This window comes from Scyliorhinus torazame, chromosome 2 (genome assembly GCF_047496885.1).
Source record: "Scyliorhinus torazame isolate Kashiwa2021f chromosome 2, sScyTor2.1, whole genome shotgun sequence".
NCBI classification, from domain to species: Eukaryota; Metazoa; Chordata; class Chondrichthyes; order Carcharhiniformes; family Scyliorhinidae; genus Scyliorhinus; species Scyliorhinus torazame.
In genome coordinates, this window is record NC_092708.1 from 188,541,898 (window position 1) to 188,566,371 (window position 24,474).

Consider the following 24,474-nt stretch of genomic DNA (forward strand, 5'->3'; position numbering starts at 1 on the left):
AGGGTTTGCCCTCTGGCCTCGCTAATAACGAGGTATTGAGCGGGGAATAGATACTTGGGTGTTGGGGAAAGATTGATTCTCTGAGAAAGGGGTTCGAGCCCAGGCAATGTGCCTGGAATAAAAATCCAAAAACAAGATGAATTTGCTTTCCTGACAGCAATGGAGCAGCAAAGTGGCAGTGTTGTTAGCACTGCTGCCTCACAGCATCCGAGGCCCGGGTTCAGTTCCGACCTTGAGTGACTGTGTGGCGTCTGTACGTTCTTCCCGTATCTGCGTGTGTTTCCTCTGGGTACTCCAGCCCCCTCCCACGGTCCAAAGATTTGCAGGTTAGCTCGATTGGCCATACTAAATTGCCCTTAGTGTCCAAAGATGTGCAGGTTAGGTGGTGTTACAGGGTTATGGGGATAGGACAGGGGAGTGGGCCTCGGGAAGCTGCTCTTTCACAGGGTCAGGGCAGACTTGATGGGCTGAATAGCCTCCTGCATTGTAGGGATTCTTTGGATCAATGGATATGGATCTATGGATCTCTTAAAAGGGACAAAAGAATTTAATGATTTGTATGTACCAGAAGAGGAGCAGCCTCAAAGCTGACACTAGCAAGTTACTGAGTTCCTGATGTTGGTTTGACTGTAGACAGTGAATGGCAGGCTGAATCTCCTGGGGTTACTGACTAAGATCTGGGGCAGGTCATCTTGCTGTAGTCTGCTGGGGAATGATATCTGTTACTGAATGGCAGGGAGTTTAGTCAAGGATAAGGGATTGGGACAGAATCTTAAAGGGAAAAACATTGATGGCATGTCTTACCAACCTGGCCATCTACAGCTATGAGTGCACTGTTAGCATCCATATTCCAGCTAGCCTGAGCTAATATAGAGCAAAGAATTTGAGGAATAGCTCCAGCATGTAGATTACATTGATCCTGGGAGTGCTGCAGTGATTAAACTGAGTCAGGGCTCGGTCATTCTTCAGTGCTCTGCATATTGCTTTCGGTGACAGTATATAATGCCCCCTTGTCTTTGCTAACCCACTGGGTACAGCGTTGAGCACATAAGGAGCTGTAAAACACAGGGGAAATACTGTAATTGATCAGTGAGAGAGATTGATTCCAAACCCATTTTCTTAATGTAGCTGTTATTTTTAACATTAAATAGCAGAACAGATGGGCTTTTAGAAACAGGGAAAAGCCATCTGGTGGGACAAGTCTGACTATTTCACATGGATCAGTCCAACTCTCAACCACTCGCTTTTAGCATCAGAAACAAATTTAGTTCTTCCATGATCCCATTTATACTGTTGTCTTTAATTTCCTTCTTCAGTAACTGAAACTCACAGCTCAATTCACATTTGATGCAAATTTCTGACACATTACTCCCATGATGTTGTGCAATAAAATAAGCTGTGATTTGAACCGGACTGAGTTCCACTTGGTGAGAGTTAGGTGATCCAAGTTGAGGTGCCAATGGAAGTGGCTGAGCCATGAATAATTTTTCACGATTTTGTTCCCCTTCCTCACTCTGAACCCAGTGATGTACTGTGAAGCCCTATTGTCATGTTTCATGGGTAGGCATGAACTGCTTCCCTATAGGCACCGGCCAGTAAGATCCAGTGGGCATCTGACTTAGTGCAACAGGCAATGTAGGCTAAAAGTGCCATTGTTGAGCTGTAAAACCCAGGGTCAATTTTAACCTCATCTGCCCTGTGGACACTTCAGATTCACGGGTGGGGTGCAACATTCACAGCTTGTGTGGAAGGTGAGCAGTTAAAATCAAGCATTTTCTTTACTCTCTGGGCACTCCACCCCCATTGCACCATCCCAACCTGAAGTTAGATGAGGAGAGAAATGCAGGGTTAACCGTTCAAGTTGATGACTGGTGTTCTGACAGAAGGCGATGGACCTGGGAAAAAAAATTTTGAACAATTTTCATTCAAAACATTTAACATTTTAAAATTTAAAGCACATAACAGTACAAGATAAAACCAACACTAAACCCCAAGACGCTCCCCACCCGCCCCAGTAGCTGACGATAACCAGTTCCTTGAAATGTAGTATAAACAAACTTAATCTCTTATAGAACCCCTCATTCATCCCCGTCAGAGCAAACTTCACCTTTTCCAAGTGCAAGTACTCCATTAAATCCCCCAGCCACACCGAGGCACTGGGTGGAGGAATTGACTCCCTCTGTGTACCTGAACAGGCACCGGAATGTAGCAACTCGGGGCTTTTCACAGTGACTTCATTAAAGTGTTAATGTAAGCCTACTTGTGACACTAATAAAGATTATTCTTATTACATTTCTGTCAAGGCCCCAACAATTTCTTCCCTTGCCTCCCTCAGTATTCTGGGGTAGATCCCATCACGCCCTGGGGACTTATCTACCTTAATGTTTTTCAAGATGCCCAACAGCACCTCCTTTTTTGATCTCAAATTGACCCAGACTATCTGCACAGCTTTCCCCAGACTCATCATCCACTACGTCCTTCTCTTTGGAGAATACTGATGCAAAGTACTCATTCAGTACCACGCTCATTTCTCTGATTCCACGCATAGATTCCCTCCCCTGTCTTTGAGTGGGCCAACCCTTTTCCTGGCTACCCTCTTACTCTTTATATATGTATAAAAAGCCTTGGGATTTTCCTTAATTCTGTTTGCCAATGACTTTTCGTGACCCCTTTTAGCCCTCCTGACTCCTTATTTAAGTTCCTTTCTACTTTTCTTATCTTCCTCACGGGCTTCATCTATTCCCACCTTTTAGCCCCCACAAATGCTTCCTTTTCCTTTTTGACTAGGCTCACAATATCCCTAATTATCCAAGGTTCCCGAAACTTGCCATACTTATCCTTCTTCCTCACAGGAATATGCCGGTCCTGAATTCCTATCAACTGACATTTGAAAGCCACCCACATGCCAGATGTTGATTTACCCTCAAATATCCATCCCCAATCTAGATTCTTCAGTTCCTGCCTAATATTTTTATAATTAGCCTTCCCCCAATTTGGCACCTTCACCTGAGGACCACTCTTATCTTTAATCAGCAGTACCTTAAAACCTACTGAATTATGGTCACTGTTCCCAAATTGCTCTCCTACTGCAACTTCGACCACCTGGCTGGGCTCATTCCCCAATACCAGGTCCAGTACTGACCCTGCCTTGGTTGGACTATTTACATGTTGTTTCAAGAAGCCCTCCTGGATGCTCCTTACAAACTCTGCCCCAACCAAGCCCCTAGCACTATGCGAGTCAATATAGGGGAAGTTAAAATCACCCACCACAACAACCCTGTTGCTTTTACACCTTTCCAAAATCTCCCTACATATCTGTTCCTCTATCTCCCTCTGGCAGCATTGTGACTGCGCCCTTCCTATTCCTGAACTCTACCCATATTGCCTCGCTGCAAGAGCCCTCTGAGGTGTCCTCCCGCAGTCCAGATGTGGTATACTCCTTCACCAGTAGTGCATCTCCTCAAACCTTTCAAGTCCCCCGCTATCCCGCCTGAAACATCTAAATCCTGGAATGTTAGCTGCCAATCCTGTCCCTCCGTCAACCAAGTCTCTATAATGGCATAGTTCCAAGTACTAACCACGTACTAAGTTCATCTGCCTTACCTGTTATACTTCTCGCATTGAAACAAATGCACTTAAGGCCACCAGTCCCGCTGAGTTCAGCAACATCTCCCTGTCTGCTCTTCTTCTGAGTCTTACTCGCCCTATTCTCTAGTTCCCCCTTAGTTATTCCACCTTCTGACCTATTGCTCCGGTTCCCACCCACACTCTCCTCCAACCCTGCCCGCTCCTCTTCTCCTACTTTGGGACGCTCCCAACTCCCCCCAAATTCCCTCATGCCTGACTCATCCTCCGGAGGCTCTGACTTATACAAATTCTTATCAAACTCCTCAAATGCCTTGTTCAACTAGCTCCTCTGTCCCATCCCGGACCCGAATAATCTCTCCCGCCAACGCCTGCCGGCGGAGCTGGCCTTCTCCCATACTCGTAAAGGGCCCCCATCGCCCACCTCAGGTACCAAACTGCCTTTCCCATGGACAGAAGATCAAACCTCGCCTGTAATTCCTTCCTCCTCACCAGAAGATCCGGAGTTGGATCCTCTGCATACCTTCCATCCACCTTCAGAATTTCTTCGACCAGCCGCTGCCGCTCCTTTCTTGCCTCTCTATCCACCTGAGCCTTAAATGAGATGACCTCGCCCCTCACCACTTCTTTCAACGCCTCCCACAGCTCTGACGGCAAAACCTCGCTATTCCTACTGAACCGTACATAATCCTCAATTGCCTTTCCCATTTTGATACAAAAATGTGGGTCTGCCAACAACCCCCCGTTCAACCTTCACGCAGGCTTCTGTACCAGACCCTTCTCCAAGACCACATCCTCTAAACGTGGAGCATTGTCCGAGATAACAATCGCAGAAGATTGTGCCTTCCTCACCCTGGCCAACAGTGTCTTGCCCATGACAAAAAGTCATGAATACACTTGAATACCCATAATGTACTGACGAAAAGACGAGGATTCCCTATCCCCCAAGTGCAAGATCCTCCACAGGTCTGCCCCTCCCATCTCCCTCATAAAAGCAGCTAACCTTCACCACCACCACCACCCCACAAGGGGTCAGCGAACACGGCTTGGACCTATCCACCTTTGCATTCAGCACTGTATTCAAGTCTAACGTCGTCCCACTTCGGGACATATACTCTAACCAGTACCGACCTCCCCTCCAAAGCACCGATACCATTGCGTGCCTAACCCCACCCTGGACAGCCACTACCTTCCCTATCTGAAACCTCGCCCTCTTACCTACCAGTATCGCTACCCCCGGTCCTACTATCAACGCCCTAGTGGAGCACCTGACTCACCCAGCCCTTCCGAAGCCTCACCTGGTCTTTCACCCTCAGATGGGTCTCTGCCCATCATGTCAGCTTTCAAGCTCTTCAAATGCGAGAAGACTCTCGCTCGCTTCACCAGTCCCCCAGCCCTCGCACATTCAACATCACCACTCGGACCGGGGGTGTCTCACCCCACACATTCCCCTCGTAACCATCATAGCAGATATTCCTGGCCCCGCCCAACAGATAGGACCCAGCCCTAGCCCCAATCGCCGACAGCCACCTACCCCTCCTCCTTCCCAGCACCCCCCTCCCGCCACTTCATCTGCAAACCACCTCACCCAGTATCGTCCCCATCCCCCACCATTCACACCTCCCAGGCCCATCAACACCTGTCCACACAGGTTCCAATGGGCGTGCCCCCCCCCACCCCACCTCACTCCCGTTCACCAACCAATTTACATTTGCTAGCGAGGTGGCCCCTGCCAGATCCTCCTCCCCCACATAGAAAAAAGCAACCCAGCAGCCCTCCACACCTAAACCTTCCAAACTCTCAACACAACAATCCCTCAAACCCAAGAAAAACAAATCCCAACCAAACACCACACAGCCCCAAACCATTCCTTCCCAAACACAGCTTGAGAAGAGAGAAAAATAGCCCCAAAAAAAGAAGAGGAAAAAAGATGAACACAACCCAAGACCCAGTCTTTCAGCTTTCACAAACGTCTTCTCCGCCATCTCAAAGTAGAAGTCCTTCGAGTTATGTGTAACCCTCAACTTCGCTGGGTGGGCAGCACGGTGGCACAGTGGGTTAGCCCTGCAGCCTCACGGCGCCAAGGTCCCAGGTTCGATCCCGGCTCTGGGTCACTGTCCGTGTGGTGTTTGCACATTCTCCCCGTGTTGGCGTGGGTTTTGCCCCCACAACCCAAAAGATGTGCAGGTTAGGTGGATTGGCCATGGTAAATTGCCCTTAATTGGAAAAAAATGAATTGGGTACTTTAAATATATTACAAGAAACTTTGCCATGTTACTTTTGTACAATGCCGCCTTCACCCGACCAAAGGTCACCTGTCTTCTCACCTGCTCCGCCGTGAGATCCTGGTATGTACGAATACCATCTCCTCCCCACCTCACCTCTCGATTCAGCTTCACCCATCTCAGCACTTTTTCCTCTACCTGGTAGCTGTGGAAGCATACTATCGCTGCTTTTAGTCATTCATTTGCATTTGGTCGGACCCACCGGTGAGCCCTGTCCAGCTCCCTCCTCCTCCCCAATAATTTGCCGAACATCTCCGCAAAGTACTCCGTCGGCCTCCGGCCCGCCCGCCTCTCAGACAGTCCCATGATCCTTAGATTGTGCTTATGTGGCCTGTTCTCTAGGTACTCCACCTTGGCTCTCAGCCCTTTGTTACCCTTCGCTACCCTCTGCACCTTCTCACCCATCGAGATGAATTGGTCGCTTTGCTATGACAATGCCTCCACTCCCTTGCTCCCGCATCGGAGATGTGCAAGAGGCAAAGATATTGAAGGGTGGCATGGCTGGGTGAGTATATAGTAATGGGAAGAGGTGAGGATGAGGAGCCATCGTTGGACTGGAGCCAGCATAGCTCACTTAGGACTACTGTACATGTGACTTGTTAGGGAATTGATAGATACCTTGAAACAAACAGTTCAGTGACTTTGCAGATGTAGTACAGTTAGAACCATCCATCCAGTTAAATAAAAGTTGAGTAATGTGAAAAAAAGCTTTCTCAAGAGAAATTTCCTTTATTGCTTTGAGCCAGAAATGCTTTTTCTTTGAATGCATTTCAAAGTACTGAAACGCCTGCCTTGTTAAGCTCGTATCTGCTTTGGCACTATTATTATTAGTGCAACTGCCCAGAGTACTGTACATCTTTTCACAAGTAATAAGCTGCAGCAAAAATTCAAATCTGACTCTAAATTTGGTTGCGACTAAACAGTTAATTGTGTGACAAGCCTTAAAATTGATCCGGGTACACAAAAGGTTTGCATACAGGAAAATTAGCCCGTTCTTTCCTCCACTAGAGGCAAGTAACCTTGTTTCAGGCTGTAGAACTGCAAGTCTCCCTTTTGTAAGTCTGGACTCTCTCAGCACCTACTTCCCACCCTTAAAACAGCTTTAGACACACCCTTGGTTATATCCCTCTACCTGAAGAGTATCTGCATACGACCATTTCTCACTTCAGGTTCACAGCACTCACTACTTTCAGAACCACAGATCACTTACGCAAGCAAGAGAGAGAGCATTCCTTTTACTCTCAAGGGGCATGATCTACCGGTGTGTTGCGCTCTTGCTCGAGCGCAGTACGGCCAGTTTTTTTTGTTTCTGTTCCTATGTTTCCAACAACTGGTTTTTTTTAAATAATATTTTATTAAGGTGTTTGAAAATTTTTATAACAGGAACAAAAACAATGACAGCAACATGGTAAAATAAACATCCCCCCCCCCCCCCCCCCCCCCAGCCAGCCCAATCTTCACACACCTCAACCCTATAACAACAATCCGCCCCCGCCCCCTTGGAATACTGCATCTGCAGACATTTTTAATTTTCCCAGAGAAAGTCGACGAACGGCTGCCACCTCCGGAATATCCCTAACATTGACCCTCTTAAGGCAAACTTTATTTTCTCCAGACTGAGAAACCCAGCCATGTCACTAACCCAGGTCTCTACACTCGAGGGCTTCGAGCCCTTCCACATTAATAAGATCCGTCTCCGGCTACCAGGGAGGCAAAGGCCAGGATGCTGACCTCTTTCGCCCCCTGAACTCCTGGATCTTCCGACACTCCAAAGATCGCTACCTCCGGACTCGGCCCCACCCGTGTTTTTAGCACCGTGGACATTGTCTTAGCAAAACCCTCTAAGTTTCGAGCATGCCCAAAACATGTGGACATGATTTGTTGGGCTTCCCGCGCACTTCGCACACCTACCCTCTACCCCGAAAAACTTGGCTCATCCTAGCTACTGTCATGTGTGCCCGGTGGACGACCTTAAATTGTATCAGGCTAAGCCTGGCACATGATGAGGAGGTATTAACTCTGCTTATGGCATCCGCCCATAGACCCGCCTCTATCTCTCCTAGCTCGTCCTCCCACTTGCCCTTCAGCTCCTCTACCGGAGTTTCCTCCGCCACCGAAGCTCCTGGTAAATATCTGAAACCTTCCCCTCTCCCGCCCAGGTACTGGAGACTACTCTATCCTGTATCCCCCGTGGCGGCAGCAGCGGAAAGGCCGCCACTTGTTTTCTCAGGAAGTTGCGCACCTGCAAATACCTAAAATCATTCCCTGCTGGCAATTTAAATTTATTCTCCAAAGCTCTCAAGCTGGGAAAGCTCCCATCTATAAATAGATCCCCCATCCTCCAAATTCCTGCCCTATGCCAACTCCGGAACCCGCCATCTATCCTACCCAGTACAAACCTCTGGTTGTTATAAATCGGGGTCCAAATCGATGCTCCCTCCACTCTCATATCTCCTCCACTGGCCCCAGATCCTCAGAGCCGCCACCACCACCAGACTTGTGGAGTATCGGGCCGACGAGAATAGCAGAGGTGCCATTACCAATGCTCCCAGACTGGTTTCTTTACATGACGCCGCCTCCATCCGCTCCCATGCTGACCCCTCCCCCACTACCCACTTCCTGATCATGGCTATATTAGCCGCCCAGTAGTAATTGCAGAAGTTCGGCAGCGCCAACCCACCCTCCCCCCGACTGCGCTCCAGCAACACTTTCTTCACTCGCGGGGTTTTACCCCCCCCCCCCCACCCACACACACACAGCCCAAAATAACCTTATTCACCCGCTTGGAAAAGGCCTTCGGGATGAAGATGGGGAGGCACTGAAAGACAAACAGAAACCTGGGGAGGACCGTCATTTTCACGGTCTGTACCTCCCCGCCAGTGATAGCGGGAGCATGTCCCATCTCTTAAAGTCCCCTTTCATTTGTTCTACCAACCGGGATAGGTTTAAATTGTGTAGTATCTCCCATTTCCGGGCCACCTGGATTCCCAGATACCGAAAGCTCTTCCCTACCATTCTAAGCGGCAGCTCTCCCAGTCTCTTCTGCTGCCCTCTTGCCTGGATTGCAAGCATCTCGCATTTCCCCATGTTCAATTTATACCCCGAAAAATTGCCAAATTCCCCCAAGATTCGCATTACTTCCCCCATCCCCTCCAACGGGTCCGGCATGTGCAAGAGCAGGTCATCCCCCCCCCCCCACCCCACCCGGACACAGCCCTTTCCAGTTCCTAGAGGCTCTTAACGCAATGGCCAATGGTTCTATGGCCAGAGCAAACAGTAACGGGGAGAGGGGGCACCCTTGCCTCGTCCCTCGGTGTAGTTCAAAATGCCCCGACCTCAGCCGGTTCATACGCACACTCGTTATTGGTGCCTGATAGAGCAACCGCACCCAGTCAATAAAGCCCTCACCAAACCCAAACCTTCCCAGCGCCTCCCACAGGTAATCCCACTCCACCCGATCAAAAGCCTTCTCCGCATCCATCGCTACCACCACCTCCGCCTCCCCTCCTTCCAAGGGCATCATAATAACATTTAGAAGCCTTTGAACATTGGCCTTGAGTTGGCTACCCTTAACAAATCCCATCTGGTCTTTCCCTATCATCCCCGGGACGCAGTCCTCTATCCTTGTGGCCAGTATCTTAGCCAGCAGTTTGGCATCCAGATTCAGTAGAGAAATCAGCCTGTATGACCCGCATTGCTCCGGATCCTTGTCCCGTTTCAAGATCAATGAAATCGAGGCCTGCGACATTGTTGGGGGGGGGGGGGGTCTCCCTTCTCTCTTCTCTCTTGCTTCGTTAAATGTTCTCACGAGCAGTGGGCTCAATATCTCTGAAAACTTCTTATAGAATTCCACCGGGTAGCCGTCAGGCCCCAGGGCCTTGCCCGACTGCATGCCCTCCAGCCCCTTGATTATTTCCTCAATCTCAATTGGGGCACCCAGCCCCTCCTCCACCTCCACCCTCGGGAACCTCAACTGATTTAAGGGGCATCTTGACAAATACATGAATAGGATGGGACTAGAGGGATACGGACCCAGGAAGTGTAGAAGATTGTAGTTTAGTCGGGCAACATGGTCGGCACGGGCTTGGAGGGCCGAAGGGCCTGTTCCTGTGCTGTACATTTCTTTGTTCTTTGTTGTTGATCTGGAAATTGCCTCATCCCCTCCACCCCAGCCGGGGGTTCCGACTCATATAATTTGCTATAAAAGTATTTAAACACCTCGTTCACCCCCGCTGGGCCCAGGACAGTATTACCATCTCTACTCTTTACTTTACCTATCTCCCTGGCCGCCTCTCTTTTCCTGAGCTGATGCGCCAACATTCTACTTGCCTTTTCCCCGTACTCATAGATCGCCCCCCTTGCCCTTCCTCAACTGTTCCACCGCTTTCCTTGTGGTCAACAGCCCAAACTCTACCTGTAACCTCCGCCGCTCCCTCAGTAGCCCCGCATCCGGGGCCTCCGAGTAGCTCCTGTCCACTTGGAGTGTCTCCTCCACTTATCTATCCCTCTCAGCCCCGTTCCACCTTTTCTCTGTGGGCCCGTATCGAGATTAATTCCCCTCTGACTACTGCCTTCAGAGCTTCCCAGACCGTTGCTGCAGAGACCTCCCCCGTATCATTTGTTTCCAGGTAGTTGTGGATGGACTTGTTAACCCGCCCACAGACCGCCTCGTCTGCTAGCAACCGCACATCCAGTCTCCACAGCGGGCGTTGCCCTCTCTCCACACTAACCCATAGATCCACCCAGTGTGGGGCATGATCCGACACTGCAATCGCCGAATACTCAGTATCCACCACCTTCGGTATCAGCGCCCTGCTCAGAACAACAAAGTCAATGCGAAAGTATACCTTGTGGACGTGTGAAAAAAAGGAAAACTCTTTCGTCCTCGGCCATGCAAACCTCCATGGGTCTACTCCCCCCATCTGTTCCATAAAATCCTTCAATTCCTTTGCCGCAGCCGGCCTCCTCCCTGACCTGGATTTTGATCGGTCCAATTCCGGATCAATGACTGTGTTGAAGTCCCCTCCCATGATCAGGTTATGTGACTCTATAAGTCTGGGATCTTACCTAAAACCCGCCTCATAAATTCCACATTGTCCCAATTCGGAGCATATATGTTCACGAGTACCACCCGCACCCCCTCCAGCTTCCCACTCACCATTATGTACCTACCCCCCCTTGTCTGACACAATTCTCCCTGCCTCGAATGCCACTCGTTTGTTGATCAAGATCGCTACCCCCCTGGTCTTTGAGTCCAGTCCTGAGTGGAACACTTGGCTAACCCACCCCTTCCTCAAGCTCGTCTGGTCTGTAACCTTTCGGTGTGTTTCTTGTAGCATTGCCATGTCTGCCTTCAGTTCCCTCAAATGCGCGAACACACAAGCCCTCTTTACCGGCCCATTCAGTCCTCTCACGTTCCATGTGATCAGCCTGGATGGGGGGCTTCCAACCCCCCATCCCTGCCAACTAGCCATCACCCTTTTTAGGCCAGCCTCGAGCTCGCGCCCTCCGCTTCCTCGAGCCCCCCTCGGCCTGTCGTCGTTCCCGACCTCCCATTTGTCCCCTAGTAACAATTCCTCCCCTGTCAGCAAAGCAGCTCTCTTCTCCCCCCCCCCCCCCCCCTCCCTAGCAGTCAAACTCCAGCTTAACACCTGTCCACCCCCCCACTGCGCTTCCGAGAGTCAGCTGACCCATGCTGACTCGATAGCTCCCGCCCCTGGCACCAAGCAGTCTGTCTCCCTATTGTACTCTCCTCCCCCCCCCCCCCGGCATGAATAAACATTTTAAAAGCATCGCATTCCCCAGTAAACAAACAACAGGAAAAAAAAAGTGAAGAAACAATCACTTTAGAAAAATAGTCACCCAAAAAGCAGAACTAAATTCAAAGCCCATCCCCCCCTCTAACAAGGTCCCTGCAAGACAGATCAACTTTTAACCATCCACACAGCCCATTATTTCACACAAATCGCTGCCACTGTAATTCTACAAGGCTTAAGTGTCTTTTAATTCGCCTCCAGCTTAATTTCTTTAATAAAGGTCCATACTTCGTCTGCCGTTTCAAAGTAGAAGTCCAGTTCCTCATGTGTGACCCACAGGCGGGCTGGGTACACCATCCCGAACTTCACCCCCTTCTTAAAGAGGGCCGTTTTTGCCCGATTGAACCCAGCTCGCCTCTTGGCCAAATCAGCTCTCAGGTCCTGATAGATGCGCAACTCACAGTTCTCCCACTTGCTGCTTCGTTCTTTCTTGGCCCACCGCAAAACGTGTTCCTTGTCCATGAAACGGTGAAAATGTACCACCATGGCCCTCGGCGGTTCATTCGCTCTGGGCTTCCTTGCGTGCGCTCTGTCAATTCCAGGAATGGAGGGAATGCCCCAGCCCCCATCAACTTCTCCACCATGTCCGTCACATAGGCCCTCGTATCCGATCCCTCTCTGCCTTCAGGGAGGCCAACAATTCTGAGATTCTGCCTCCTGGACCTATTATCCAGGTCCTCCAGCTTCTCCTGCATTCTTTTCTGGCAGTCGTTGGTCATCCCCACCTTGCCTTCCAGCGCAGTTATATACTCCTCGTGCTCGGACAACTTTTGTTCGACCTCCTGGATCGCTCTCCCGTGGGTTTCCTGATTCTGAACCGCTTGATCAATCGAAGCCTTAATCGGGTCCAGCGTGTCGTTCTTCAGCTTGGCGAAGCAATCCTTGAAAAACTTCACCAGCTGCTCCGTCGACCACTGTGCCGTCTCCCCGTGGCCCTTGCCCTCCGCCATGCTGCCCAGTGTTACCAGCTCTGCTTGCGTCTCCCTTATAGGACTTTGTCGTCTCACACGGCCACTTCTGGTCCAATTCTCCATTCACCAGAGGGGGATTTCTCCTTACTGTCTCACCCTTCACTGCTTTATCCCATAAAATCCGGGGGGAAAGGGGGGAAAAAAGGTCCAAAAGTCCGTTACAGGCGGGAGCTATCAAATGTGCGACCTACCCCTCCATGGCCGCCACCGGAAGTCTTGTTTCCAACAACTGTTAGTGTACAATTATATCTCTGCCTGACATTATACTCTTCTCATTTTAAAATGTGCATTTTTTTTCTGCTGCTGTCTTCAAGAGTGGGCCTGGTGACGTCTTGCCACATCTATTACATTTGGGAATGGTACTTTTGAATCCGAAAGGCCTCACCATTTCCTCGTCATGGGCTTTACAAGCACGTGAAGGAAAGTCGTGGGCTAGATGAGTTTTGCAAGTGTTCTCATCGGCTTCTTAGCAAAAGCAGTGGACACCAGACTCCCAGAGGGATTCCCAGAGCAATCAGTTACACCACTTAATTCCTGGGAAAATGCTGGACACCATTTTCACACCAGATATTACTGGCTAATGTTTTTCTTCCTAATAAAGAAATCTCATCCAACAGAATTGTGTGCCTTTCTGAACACAGCATTTCCATTTTGTTCAAAGTATTTTTCACAAAAAGGCAGAAGTGATCTGCTGGTAATGGCTTTTGCCATGGCCTCTCCTAGATTTGCTTGCTCTTAGTTTGTTTTCTCTGTTTAATACTGCAAATGATCCAACAGCCTTTACTGGAAGTGTCCTTGCAAGATAATGGTTAAAATGTGTGTGTGTGGTCATAATGTCTCCTTTCAAATCAGACAGGTTTCATTGCAAAGAATGAAGGAAGTCAATTCTTCCACGTCCTTATTTATAAAACACAACACATTTTACAACATTTTCTTTTTTTTTTAAATATATTTTATTCGCGTTTTTTGGCCAAACATAACAATACGTAGTGTTTCTTTTACACAACAATAAAGCAATATAAATAGCCGTGGCCAGTTTTAAACAAATAAATAAATAATATATATATAAACAAAAACAAAAGAAAAACAAAACTAAATGGCAACTGCCTTGTCCAAAATAAATACTCTCCAAAATTACAGTCCAATATACAATTACATATACCAAATACCTATCCATGTACAATAACATCCCTGAGAGTCCGTCCGATTCCCCTCCCCGCTGGGTTGCTGCTGTTATCTACTTCTTTTCCATTCCCTCTATCTTTCTGTGAGGTAGTCGACGAACGGTTGCCACCGTCTGGTGAACCCCTGAGCCGAACCCCTTAACACGAACTTAATCCGTTCTAACTTTATGAACTCTGCCATATCGTTTATCCAGGTCTCCACCCCCGGGGGCTTAGCTTCCTTCCACATTAACAATATCCTGCGCCGGGCTACAAGGGACGCAAAGGCCAACACGTCAGCCTCTCTCGCCTCCTGCACTCCCGGCTCTTCTGCAACCCCAAATATAGCCAACCCCCAGCTTGGTTCGACCCGGACCCCCACCACCTTCGAAAGCACATTCGCCACCCCCACCCAGAACCCCTGTAGTGCCGGGCATGACCAGAACATGTGGGTGTGATTCGCTGGGCCTCTCGAGCATCTCGCACACCTATCCTCTACCCCCAAAAATTTACTAAGCCGTTCTCCAGTCATATGCGCCCTGTGTAGCACCTTAAATTGTATCAGGCTTAGCCTGGCACACGAGGACGATGAGTTTACCCTACGTAGGGCATCCGCCCACAGCCCCTCCTCAATCTCCTCCCCCAGTTCTTCTTCCCATTTCCCTTTCAGCTCATCTACCATGATCTCCCCCTCCTCCCTCATCTCCCTGTATATGTCCGCTACCTTACCGTCCCCCACCCATGTCTCTTGAGATCACTCTATCCTGCACTTCCTGCGTCCGGAGCTGCGGGAATTCCCTCACCTGTTGCCTCACAAAAGCCCTCAATTGCATATACCGAAATGCATTCCCTTGGGGCAACCCATATTTCTCCGTCAGCGCTCCCAAACTCGCAAACGTCCCATCTACAAATAGATCTCTTAATTGTACTACCCCAGCTCTTTGCCATGCTCCAAATCCCCCATCCTTTCTCCCCGGAACGAACCTATGATTGTTTCTTATCGGGGACAGCACCGAAGCTCCCGTCCCTCCCCTATGCCGTCTCCACTGCCCCCAAATTCTCAATGTAGCCACCACCACCGGACATGTGGTGTATTTCTTTGGTGAGAACGGCAACGGCGCCGTCACCATTGCTTGCAGGCTAGTCCCCTTGCAGGACGCCCTCTCCATTCTCTTCCACGCCGCTCCCTCCCCTTCTCCCATCCACTTACACACCATTGAAACATTGGCGGCCCAGTAGTACTCACTTAGGCTTGGTAGTGCCAGCCCCCCCCCCCCCCTGTCCCTACTACGCTGCAAGAATCCCCGCCTCACTCTCGGGGTCTTCCCAGCCCACACAAAACTCATAATGCTCTTCTCAATTCTTTTGAAAAAAGCCTTCGTGATCACCACCGGGAGGCACTGGAACACAAAAAGGAATCTCGGGAGGACCACCATTTTAACCGCCTGCACCCTACATGCCAATGACAAGGACACCATGTCCCATCTCTTGAAATCCTCCTCCATCTGTTCCACCAACCGTGTTAAATTAAGCCTATGTAATGTACCCCAATTCTTGGCTATCTGGATCCCCAGGTACCGGAAGTCCCTTGTTACCTTCCTCAACGGTAAATCCTCTATCTCTATCTCTCTGCTCTGCTCCCCCGGGTGCACCACAAATAACTCACTTTTCCCCATGTTCAGTTTATACCCTGAAAAATCCCCAAACTCCCCAAGTATCCGCATTATCTCTGGCATCCCCTCCGCCGGGTCCGCCACATATAGCAACAAATCGTCCGCATATAGAGATACCCGGTGTTCTTCTCACCCCCTAAGTACTCCCCTCCACTTCCTGGAACCCCTCAGTGCCATGGCCAGGGGTTCAATCGCCAGTGCAAACAATAACGGAGACAGAGGACATCCCTGCCTCGTCCCTCTATGGAGCCGAAAATAGTCAGACCCCCGTCCATTCGTGACCACGCTCGCCATCGGGGCCCTATACATCAACTGTACCCACCTGATATACCCGTCCCCAAAGCCAAATCTCCTCAACACCTCCCACAAATAATCCCACTCCACTCTATCAAATGCTTTCTCGGCATCCATCGCCACCACTATCTCCGCTTCCCCCTCTGGTGGGGGCATCATCATTACCCCTAGCAGCCTCCGTACTTAGCTGTCTCCCCTTCACAAACCCAGTTTGGTCCTCATGGACCACCCCCGGGAAACAATCCTCTATCCTCATTGCCATTACCTTGGCCAGAATCTTAGCATCCACATTCAGGAGGGAAATGGGCCTGTATGACCCGCATTGCAGCGGGTCTTTTTCCTTCTTTAGGAGGAGCGATATCGTTGCCTCTGACATAGTCGGGGGCAGCTGCCCCCTTTCCCTCGCCTCATTAAAGGTTCTCATCAGTAGCGGGGCCAGCAAGTCCAAATATTTCTCATAGAATTCAACTGGGAATCCGTCTGGTCCCGGGGCCTTCCCCGCCTGCATGCTTCCAACCCCTTTCACTACTTCCTCCGTCTCAATCTGTGCTCCCAGCCCCACTCTCTCCTGTTCCTCCACCTTAGGAAATTCCAGCTGATCCAGAAAGCACATCATTCGCTCCTTCGCGTCCGGGGGCTGCGCTTCATATAATCTTTCATAAAATGCCTTGAACACTCCATTCACTCTCCCCGCTCCATCTCCCCCTCCTCATCTCTCACCCCCCCTATCTCCCTCACTGCTCCCCTTTTCCTCAGTTGGTGGGCCAACAACCTACTCGCCTTCTCCCCATATTCGTACTGTACACCCTGTGCCTTCCTCCATTGTGCCTCTGCCTTACCCGTAGTCAACAAGTCAAACTCTATATGTAGCCTTTGCCTTTCCCTGTACAGTCCCTCCTCCGGTGCTTCCGCATATTGTCTGTCCACCCTCAGAAGTTCTTGCAGCAACCGCTCCCGTTCCCTACTCTCCTGCTTTCCTTTATGTGCCCTGATTGATATCAGCTCCCCTCTAACCACTGCCTTCAGTGCCTCCCAGACCACTCCCACCTGTACCTCCCCATTATCATTAATTTCCAAGTACCTTTCAATACACCCCCTCACCCTTAAACACACACCCTCATCTGCCAATAATCCCATGTCCATTCTCCAGGGTGGAAGCTGTTGTTTTTCTTCCCCTATCTCCAGGTCCACCCAGTGTGGAGCATGATCCGAGATGGCTATAGCCGTGTACTCCGTCCCCGTCACCTTTGGGATCAGTGCCCTTCCCAAAACAAAAAAATCTATTCGTGAAAATACTTTATGTACATAGGAGAAAAACGAAAACTCCTTACTCCTAGGTCTACTAAATCTCCAGGGATCTACTGCTCCCATCTGCACCATAAAATCCTTAAGCACCCTAGCTGCAGCCGGCCTCCTTCCGGTCCTGGACCTCGATCTGTCCAGCCCTGGGTCCAGCACCGTATTAAAGTCTCCACCCATTACCAACTTTCCAGCCTCTAGGTCCGGGATGCGTCCTAACATACGCCTCATAAAATTGGCATCATCCCAGTTCGGGGCATACACGTTCACCAATACCACCGCCTCCCCTTGCAGTTTGCCACTCACCATCACGTATCTGCCCCCACTATCTGCCACGAGAGTCTTTGCCTCAAACATTACCCGCTTCCCCACTAGTATGGCCACCCCCTTGTTTTTTGCATCCAGCCCCGGATGAAACACCTGCCCCACCCATCCTTTGCGCAGTCTAACCTGGTCTGTCAGCTTCAGATGCGTCTCCTGAAGCATAACCACATCTGCCTTAAGTTTCTTTAGGTGTGCGAGTACCCGTGCCCTCTTAATCGGCCCGTTCAGCCCTCTCACATTCTACGTGATCAACCGGGTTGGGGGGCTCTTTACCCCCCCCTTGACGACTAGCCATTTCCTTTTTCAATCCAGCTCCTCACCCGGTTCCCACGTAGCTGTATACCCCCCAGGCGGCGCCCCCCCGCCCCGACCCCCCACTCCCATACCAGCTCCACCTTCTCCCCAGCAGCAGCAACCCAGTTAACCCCCCCTCCCCCCCGCTTGATCCCAAGCTAGCGTAATTGCACCCCCCATGTTGCTCCCAGAAGTCAGCAAACTCTGGCCGACCTCGGCTTCCCCCCGTGACCTCGGCTCACACTGTGCGAGGCCCCCTCCTTCCTGCTTCCCTGTTCCCGCCATGATTACCATAGCGCGGGAACAAAGCCCGCGCTTCCCCTTTTGGCCCCGCCCCAATGGCCGGCGCCCACAGCTCCTCATCCTCCCTCACCCCCTCCCCACGACATGGGGAAGAGAGAGAAGTTACAGGGTCGCAGGTTTAACAATCTGGGAAGTCTTCTCTTCCCCCTTTTCCCCCCTTCATCCCACAAATTCACCCCCCCCCCCCTTTTGTCCCAAACGTTCTTTTTCTTCTGGCCCGCTCACTCCAGCTTCTCCTCGACAATAAATGTCCACGCTTCGTCTGCCGTTTCGAAATAGTGGTGTTTCCCTAGATGTGTGACCCACAGTCTCGCCGGCTGCAACATTCCGAATTTGACCTTCCTTTTATGCAACACCGCCTTGGCCCGATTAAAGCTTGCCCTCCTTCTCGCCACCTCCGCACTCCAATCTTGATACACGCGGATCACCGCATTCTCCCACCTACTGTTCCGAGTTTTCTTGGCCCATCTGAGGACCATCTCTCTGTCCTTGTATCGGAGAAATCTCACAACTATTGCTCGAGGAGTTTCTCCAGCCCTCGGTCTTCGCGCCATAACTCGATAGGCTCCCTCCACCTCCAGCGGACCCGTCGGGGCCTCCGATCCCATTAACGAATGCAGCATCGTGCTCACATATGCCCCGACGTCCGCCCCCTCTGCACCTTCGGGAAGACCAAGAATCCTTAAGTTCTTCCTCCTCGCATTGTTCTCCAGCACCTCCAGCCTTTCCACACATCTTTTGTGTTGTGCCTCGTGGATCTCCGTTTTCACCACCAGGCCCTGTATGTCGTCCTCATTCTCAGCAGCCTTTGCCTTCACGACCCGAAGCTCCTGTTCCTGGGTCTTTTGCTCCTCCTTTAGCCCCTCAATCGCTTGTAATATCGGGGCCAACAGCTCCTTCTTCATCTCCTTTTTGAGTTCATCTACGCAACGCCGCGGGAACTCTTGTTGGTCAGGGCCCCATATTAAACTGCCTCCTTCCGACGCCATCTTGCTTTGTGCCTGCCTTCCTGGCCGCTGCTCTAGAGGATCCACCGAAATCCGGCTACTTTCCTCTCTTTTTTCCATCCGTGTCCGGGGGGGATTCCCTTCTGGATTATCGCACAGTGTTATTTGCCGTGAAAATTGCCGATGGGGCTCCTATTAAGAGCCCAAAAGTCCATTCCACCGGGAGCTGCCGAAACGTGCGACTTAGCTGGTCATCGCTGCACCCGGAACTTTACAACATTTTCTATCTGCATCGAGCATGTATTTGACAAAACAGAAAATGCTGGAAATATTCAGCAGGTCTGGCAGCAACTGAGGAAGGAAAAGCAGAATTAATGTTTCTGGTCCAGGACCTTCCTTCAGAACTGGGATGTATTTGATCCCTTAGTTCATCCTGCTCATCGACACCCTTTAGTGTCTGATCATTAAGTGTACATACTACTGATCCCTTGTATTTCCTCCCAAAATGTGTATACCTCAGACTCATTCATTTGACTTCCCGCTGCCTGCCTTACAGTTCTTCTCACTGTTAGTCAAATCTCCTTTTGTGTCAAAAGTATACTTTGAAATTGTGTTCCTTATACTCAAATGCAATTTTTTACAACAAATCTCTTGTGAGACTCTTCATGAAATGCAGTCTGAACATTCATATACACCACTGCATTCTCGTTATCATTTCTCGCAAAAAGAATTAATGTCATCAAATTAGACTCCCCTGAGCGGCATGGTGGCTCAGTGGTTAGCACTGTTGCCTCATGGTGCCAAGGACCCGGGTTCGATCCCGGTCCCGGGTCACTGTCCGTGTGGCGTTTGCACATTCTCCTCGTGTCTGCGTGGGTTTTGCCCCAACAACCCAAAGATGTGCAGGGTAGATGGATTGGCCACGGTAAATTGACTCCCCTTTACAAATCAATGCTGTCTGCTGTTAATTAATCCATGTATTTCCAAACACTCACTAATTTTATGTTTAATTATGGATTTTAAGAGTCTATCCCAGATGTTAGACTGTCTTGATCTGAAATTAATCTGGCATCTTCTCCCTTTTTGAAGGAAACTTTCATCAACACCTTGCATTCTTAAGGACCTCTGTTCTCACTTCCTTTCAGCAGCGAGGGTGCGGCCATCAGGGTGGCAGCATGGTAGCACAAGTGGATAGCATTGTGGCTTCACAACGCCAGGGTCCCAGGTTCGATTCCCCACTGGGTCACTGTCTGTGTGGAGTCTGCACGTTCTCCCCGTGTCTGCGTGGGTTTCCTCCGGGTGCTCCGGTTTCCTCCCACAGTCCAAAGACGTGCAGGTTAGGTGGACTGGCCATGATAAATTGCCCTTAGTGACCAAAAAGGTTAGGAGGAGTTATTGGGTTACGGGGATAGGGTGGAAGTGAGGGCTTATTTGGGTCGGCGCAGACTCGATGGGCCGAATAGCCTCCTTCTGCACTGTATGTTCTATGTTCTAACTCAATGGCTGATCCATTCAGAGTTCTAACATATTCAGAACCAATTCCTTTTCTTCAATTGCCTCTAATAATTGTTCATATCCTTGTCTAGTAGATCTACACATCCAACATCGTCTATAACTTAAAATAAATTAATATAAAGTTTTTGTTTCATTCTTCTGCCATGCCAATCCCCCCCCCCCACCCTTCAGTCCCTAGAGCTTTTCACTTTTTAACTCTCTTTGATCTGCCTTTCTACATTTCACTATTTTTTCTATATTTCTCATGGTTTATTTTAGTATTGATGTGAAAATGCTGGCGTTGGACTGGGGGGTGGGGGCACAGTAAGAAGTCTTACAACACCAGGTTAAAGTCCAACATTTTTATTTTGAATCATTAGCTTCCAGAGTGCAGCTCTTTCCTCAAGTGAATCTTAGTATTGTCATGACTACTTTATCATATGCCTCCCTTTTAATCTCACAGGATGGAGTGCAGCGACAACAATCTCTCCCTCAATGCCAGCAAAACTAAAGAGCTGGTCATTGACTTCAGGACACAAAGTCCTGTACACACCCCTGTCAGCATCAACGGGGCCGAGGTGGAGATGGTTGACAGCTTCAAATTCCTAGGTGTACACATCTCCAAATATCTGTCCTGGTCCACCCCGTCGATGCTATCACCAAGAAAGCACAGCAGCGTCGATACTTCCTCAGGAAACTAAGGAAATTCAGCATGTCCATATTGACTCTTACCAACTTTTACAGATGCACCATAGAAAGCATCCTATCTGGCTGCATCATAGCTTAGTATGGCAACTGCTCGGCCCAAGACCACAAGAAACTTCAGAGACATGAACACAGTCCAGTCCATCCGACGAACCTGTCTCCCATCCATTGATTCCATCTGCACCTCCCGCTGCTTTGGGAAAGTAGGCAGCATAATCAAAGACCCCTCCCACCTGACTTCCAACCTCTTCCATCGGGCAGGAGATACAAAAGTCTGAGAACACACACGAACAGATACAAAAAACAGCTTCTTCCCCGCTGTTACCAGACTCCTAAACGACCCTCTTATGGACTGACCTGATTAATACTACACTCCTGTATGCTTCACACAATGCTGGTGTCTACGTGTTTACATTATGTACCTTGTGTTGCCCTATTATGTATTTCCATTTTTATTTTATTTTCTTCACCTATATTGAATGATCTGTTTGAACTGCTCCAGAGAAATACTTTTCACTGTACCTCTGTACAAATCCAATCCAATCCAAGACTAGATTTGATCTTTATTTATTTATAGCCCTCTGTTCATTAATGCCCCTTAAGAATATATCTTGGGCGGGATTTTCTGGTCCCTGCCGCTGGTTTCCTGGGGGTATGGGGTGGATTCAATGGGATGTCCCATTGACAGCAGCGAGACCAGAAGGTCCCAAAGGCAGGCCGTCTCCCGCTGCCGCAAAACACGCCGCACGGGGAGGCCAGAGAATCTCGCCCATTATCTTATAGTCATTCCTTCTCGTGTTTAAAAATTCTCCATTGACAATTTGTCATCTAACTATTCTACCGGGTTAATTTGGAACAGACCATTTCTACCTTTCTTCAGCCCAGTACGTTGATTATTGACACTTGTGCCTCTTCTAGTCTTAAATGTTGTGGTCAAAAATTCCCTGTTGTTTTCTTTTTGTCTTGGGGTATTCATCCCACCTGATTTCCCAGAGATAAATGGCCATGATCTATATGGTTATCGTTACCCCTGTGCATGGCCTCATTGTCAGGACCCTGGCCTGTCAAGGTTTATATTAGATTGGTTGACAACGGTCTACTTTGTAAGTAATGCTCTGGTGGTTTAAACTCATTATAGGGCAGTCTGTTGCTTATAATTTCTGTGTTCTGTCTTTATCAAAATTTAGATAAATAGTACAGAACAAGACAGATTTTTCTGTTTTTAATCAAAATTTAGATGATGAGTAGTACAAAACAAGACCGATTTTAAGAACATATTTTCTCAAAGAATAATCTCTCCGCCCAGGAATGGAGACAAGCGGATTGAGATCATACAATAAAATGTAACTGGATCCTATAATTGGGAGGTTTAAATGTGCCAGAGGGATGGACTTGGATGGAAAGTTAATGTATCAGAGGAATGGGTTGAGTGGTCTTTTGTGCTCTTGTCTTTACTAGTTTGTTGTGCTGACTCTATTTGCATTCACTCCATTTATTGGTTTTATCTCTGCAGGCACTTGTAAATTGGATTTCCCTGATGTAAACAAACTTTATTCCTTCCAGCTGAATGTCATGCCAGGTAATCTTTACTAACCTGATTATTGAATTGCTTGACCGTGGTCGAGAAACCATTAAAACCGCATGAATTTTGGGGTGTTATTGCAGAACAAATCCTGGCCCGTGTTCGAGAGCAATTAGCCTGCTTTGCTGCCATAAATTATGCTGTAAGTCATGGTGCTTAATTGAAAAGGGAAGCTGATTTATTCAAGATAATAGAACTTACACCATTGATTCAGAAGGTTGTGGGGTTCAAGCTCCGCTCCAGAGACTTACAACACATAAAACTAGGCAGAAAGTCACCATGCAGTACTGAGGGACTGCCACACTGTCAGAGAGACCGTCTTTCAGGTGAGGCATTAAAGCAAGCCCTATCTTCCCTCTCGGGTGGATGTAAAAGATCCCTTGACAGTATCCAAAAAGCAACACGGGAGTTCTCCTGATATCCAGGCCAATGTTTATGTCTCAACACCACGACAACATTGAATAATGATTGCATTTCAAAAGATGACGGCTGTAAAAACGTTACAGTGCGTTCTGGTATTATGGAAGTTGCTACACAGTTGTGGGTTCTTTTGGTAAACCCTTTTTGAAAAGACTCTCGATAGTTAAATGTACTGCCAAAACTTTGTGTTTGTATCCCAATTTTACACTGGTTTGCTGATTTCAGTCTGTGACAGTCTGGACACCACACTCTCTGGCGCTCCAGAACCTGTGCTCTGACAAAACTCTAGCAGCTTCAGAAGAGGACAGAAAGGAAAGATTGTGTTGCTGGATGTTGCACCTGGTAAAAGGGATTGAGAGACTGACCCAACGATCGGGAACTGGCCCAGGGATTGAGAGTTTTCTGGGCGTTTAATGCCTTGGGTGTTGATGCTGGTTCCTGCATCTGGTTATTGATGGTGTTTACTTTTTCTGGTTTGTCGCAAGAAGGCTGTACATTTTTTCAAGGTCTTCTGCCAATAGTCACCTTGGAATGAAAGGCATTCAGCAAAGATTCCCACATGCTTTTACCAGACAGACTGAACATGATATCCGAGTACCTTGGAGAGAAAAATGTTTATGAGCCAGTGTACATCAGTCCTGGGGTCAGGGCAATTATTGATTGATATATGCTAAGTATTGCCTCATTGTTCTTGCAGTGAATGATAATATAACATTGCACATGGGTGTAGGCTGATTGTAACAGCAGAGCTGTCCTCATTGGCTGTGTGTAGGAGATTTAGTATCCAGATCACTCCTATGAAATTGTTGCCATGATTGCACCAGAAAACTTTCATTAAACATTGATTTCTTGCCTCATTAATCTTATTCCAGCTGTGGCTGTTGCTATTCTTGTAATTACCTAACAGTAATCGGTGCTGATCTTGGAGGGATGCGAGGAGCTGTGTCCATGCCTGTAGATTAGGAGGAGATGCGTTTGTGCTTTTGAATGGGAAGAAATGAATTTGTTGGTTTGGGATTATTTTTGGTTGGGAGGTCCATGTTTCTGGTTTGAGAAGATGTGGTCTTGTGTTTTTTGTTTGGGTGTAATGTTCCCTCTGAATTTCTCTTCTACTGGGCAGGTAACAAATTCCTCAGAGCATCACACTTTTGTCCACAGGCACGTTGCATTTATACAATTCCCTATCTTTAACAGTCCTGTACAATTTCCACCTCTTAATCGTCCCAATCCACAGTTAATATTATAATTCTGCTTTTTCAAATGTTCCAAACTGCCTATGCTTTCCGTGATGCCAATCTCTGTTTCCTCCCCTACTTCCC

At 48.8% G+C, this 24,474-nt stretch overlaps 1 protein-coding gene across 4 annotated transcripts in view; it reads left to right on the plus strand.

The window, feature by feature from the left end:
* Nucleotides 1-24,474, plus strand: part of LOC140394299 (NEDD8-conjugating enzyme UBE2F-like) — a 571,886-nt gene that overhangs the window by 447,047 nt on the left and 100,365 nt on the right. For 2 of the 4 annotated variants that reach the window (XM_072481459.1, XM_072481484.1), the window contains one exon: nt 22,667-22,732. In XM_072481459.1, the coding sequence (XP_072337560.1) occupies nt 22,667-22,732 (66 nt within the window). Of the gene's footprint in view, nt 1-22,651; nt 22,733-24,474 lie in introns of all 4 variants that reach the window. The other 2 variants (XM_072481467.1, XM_072481474.1) reach the window with 1 other exon arrangement.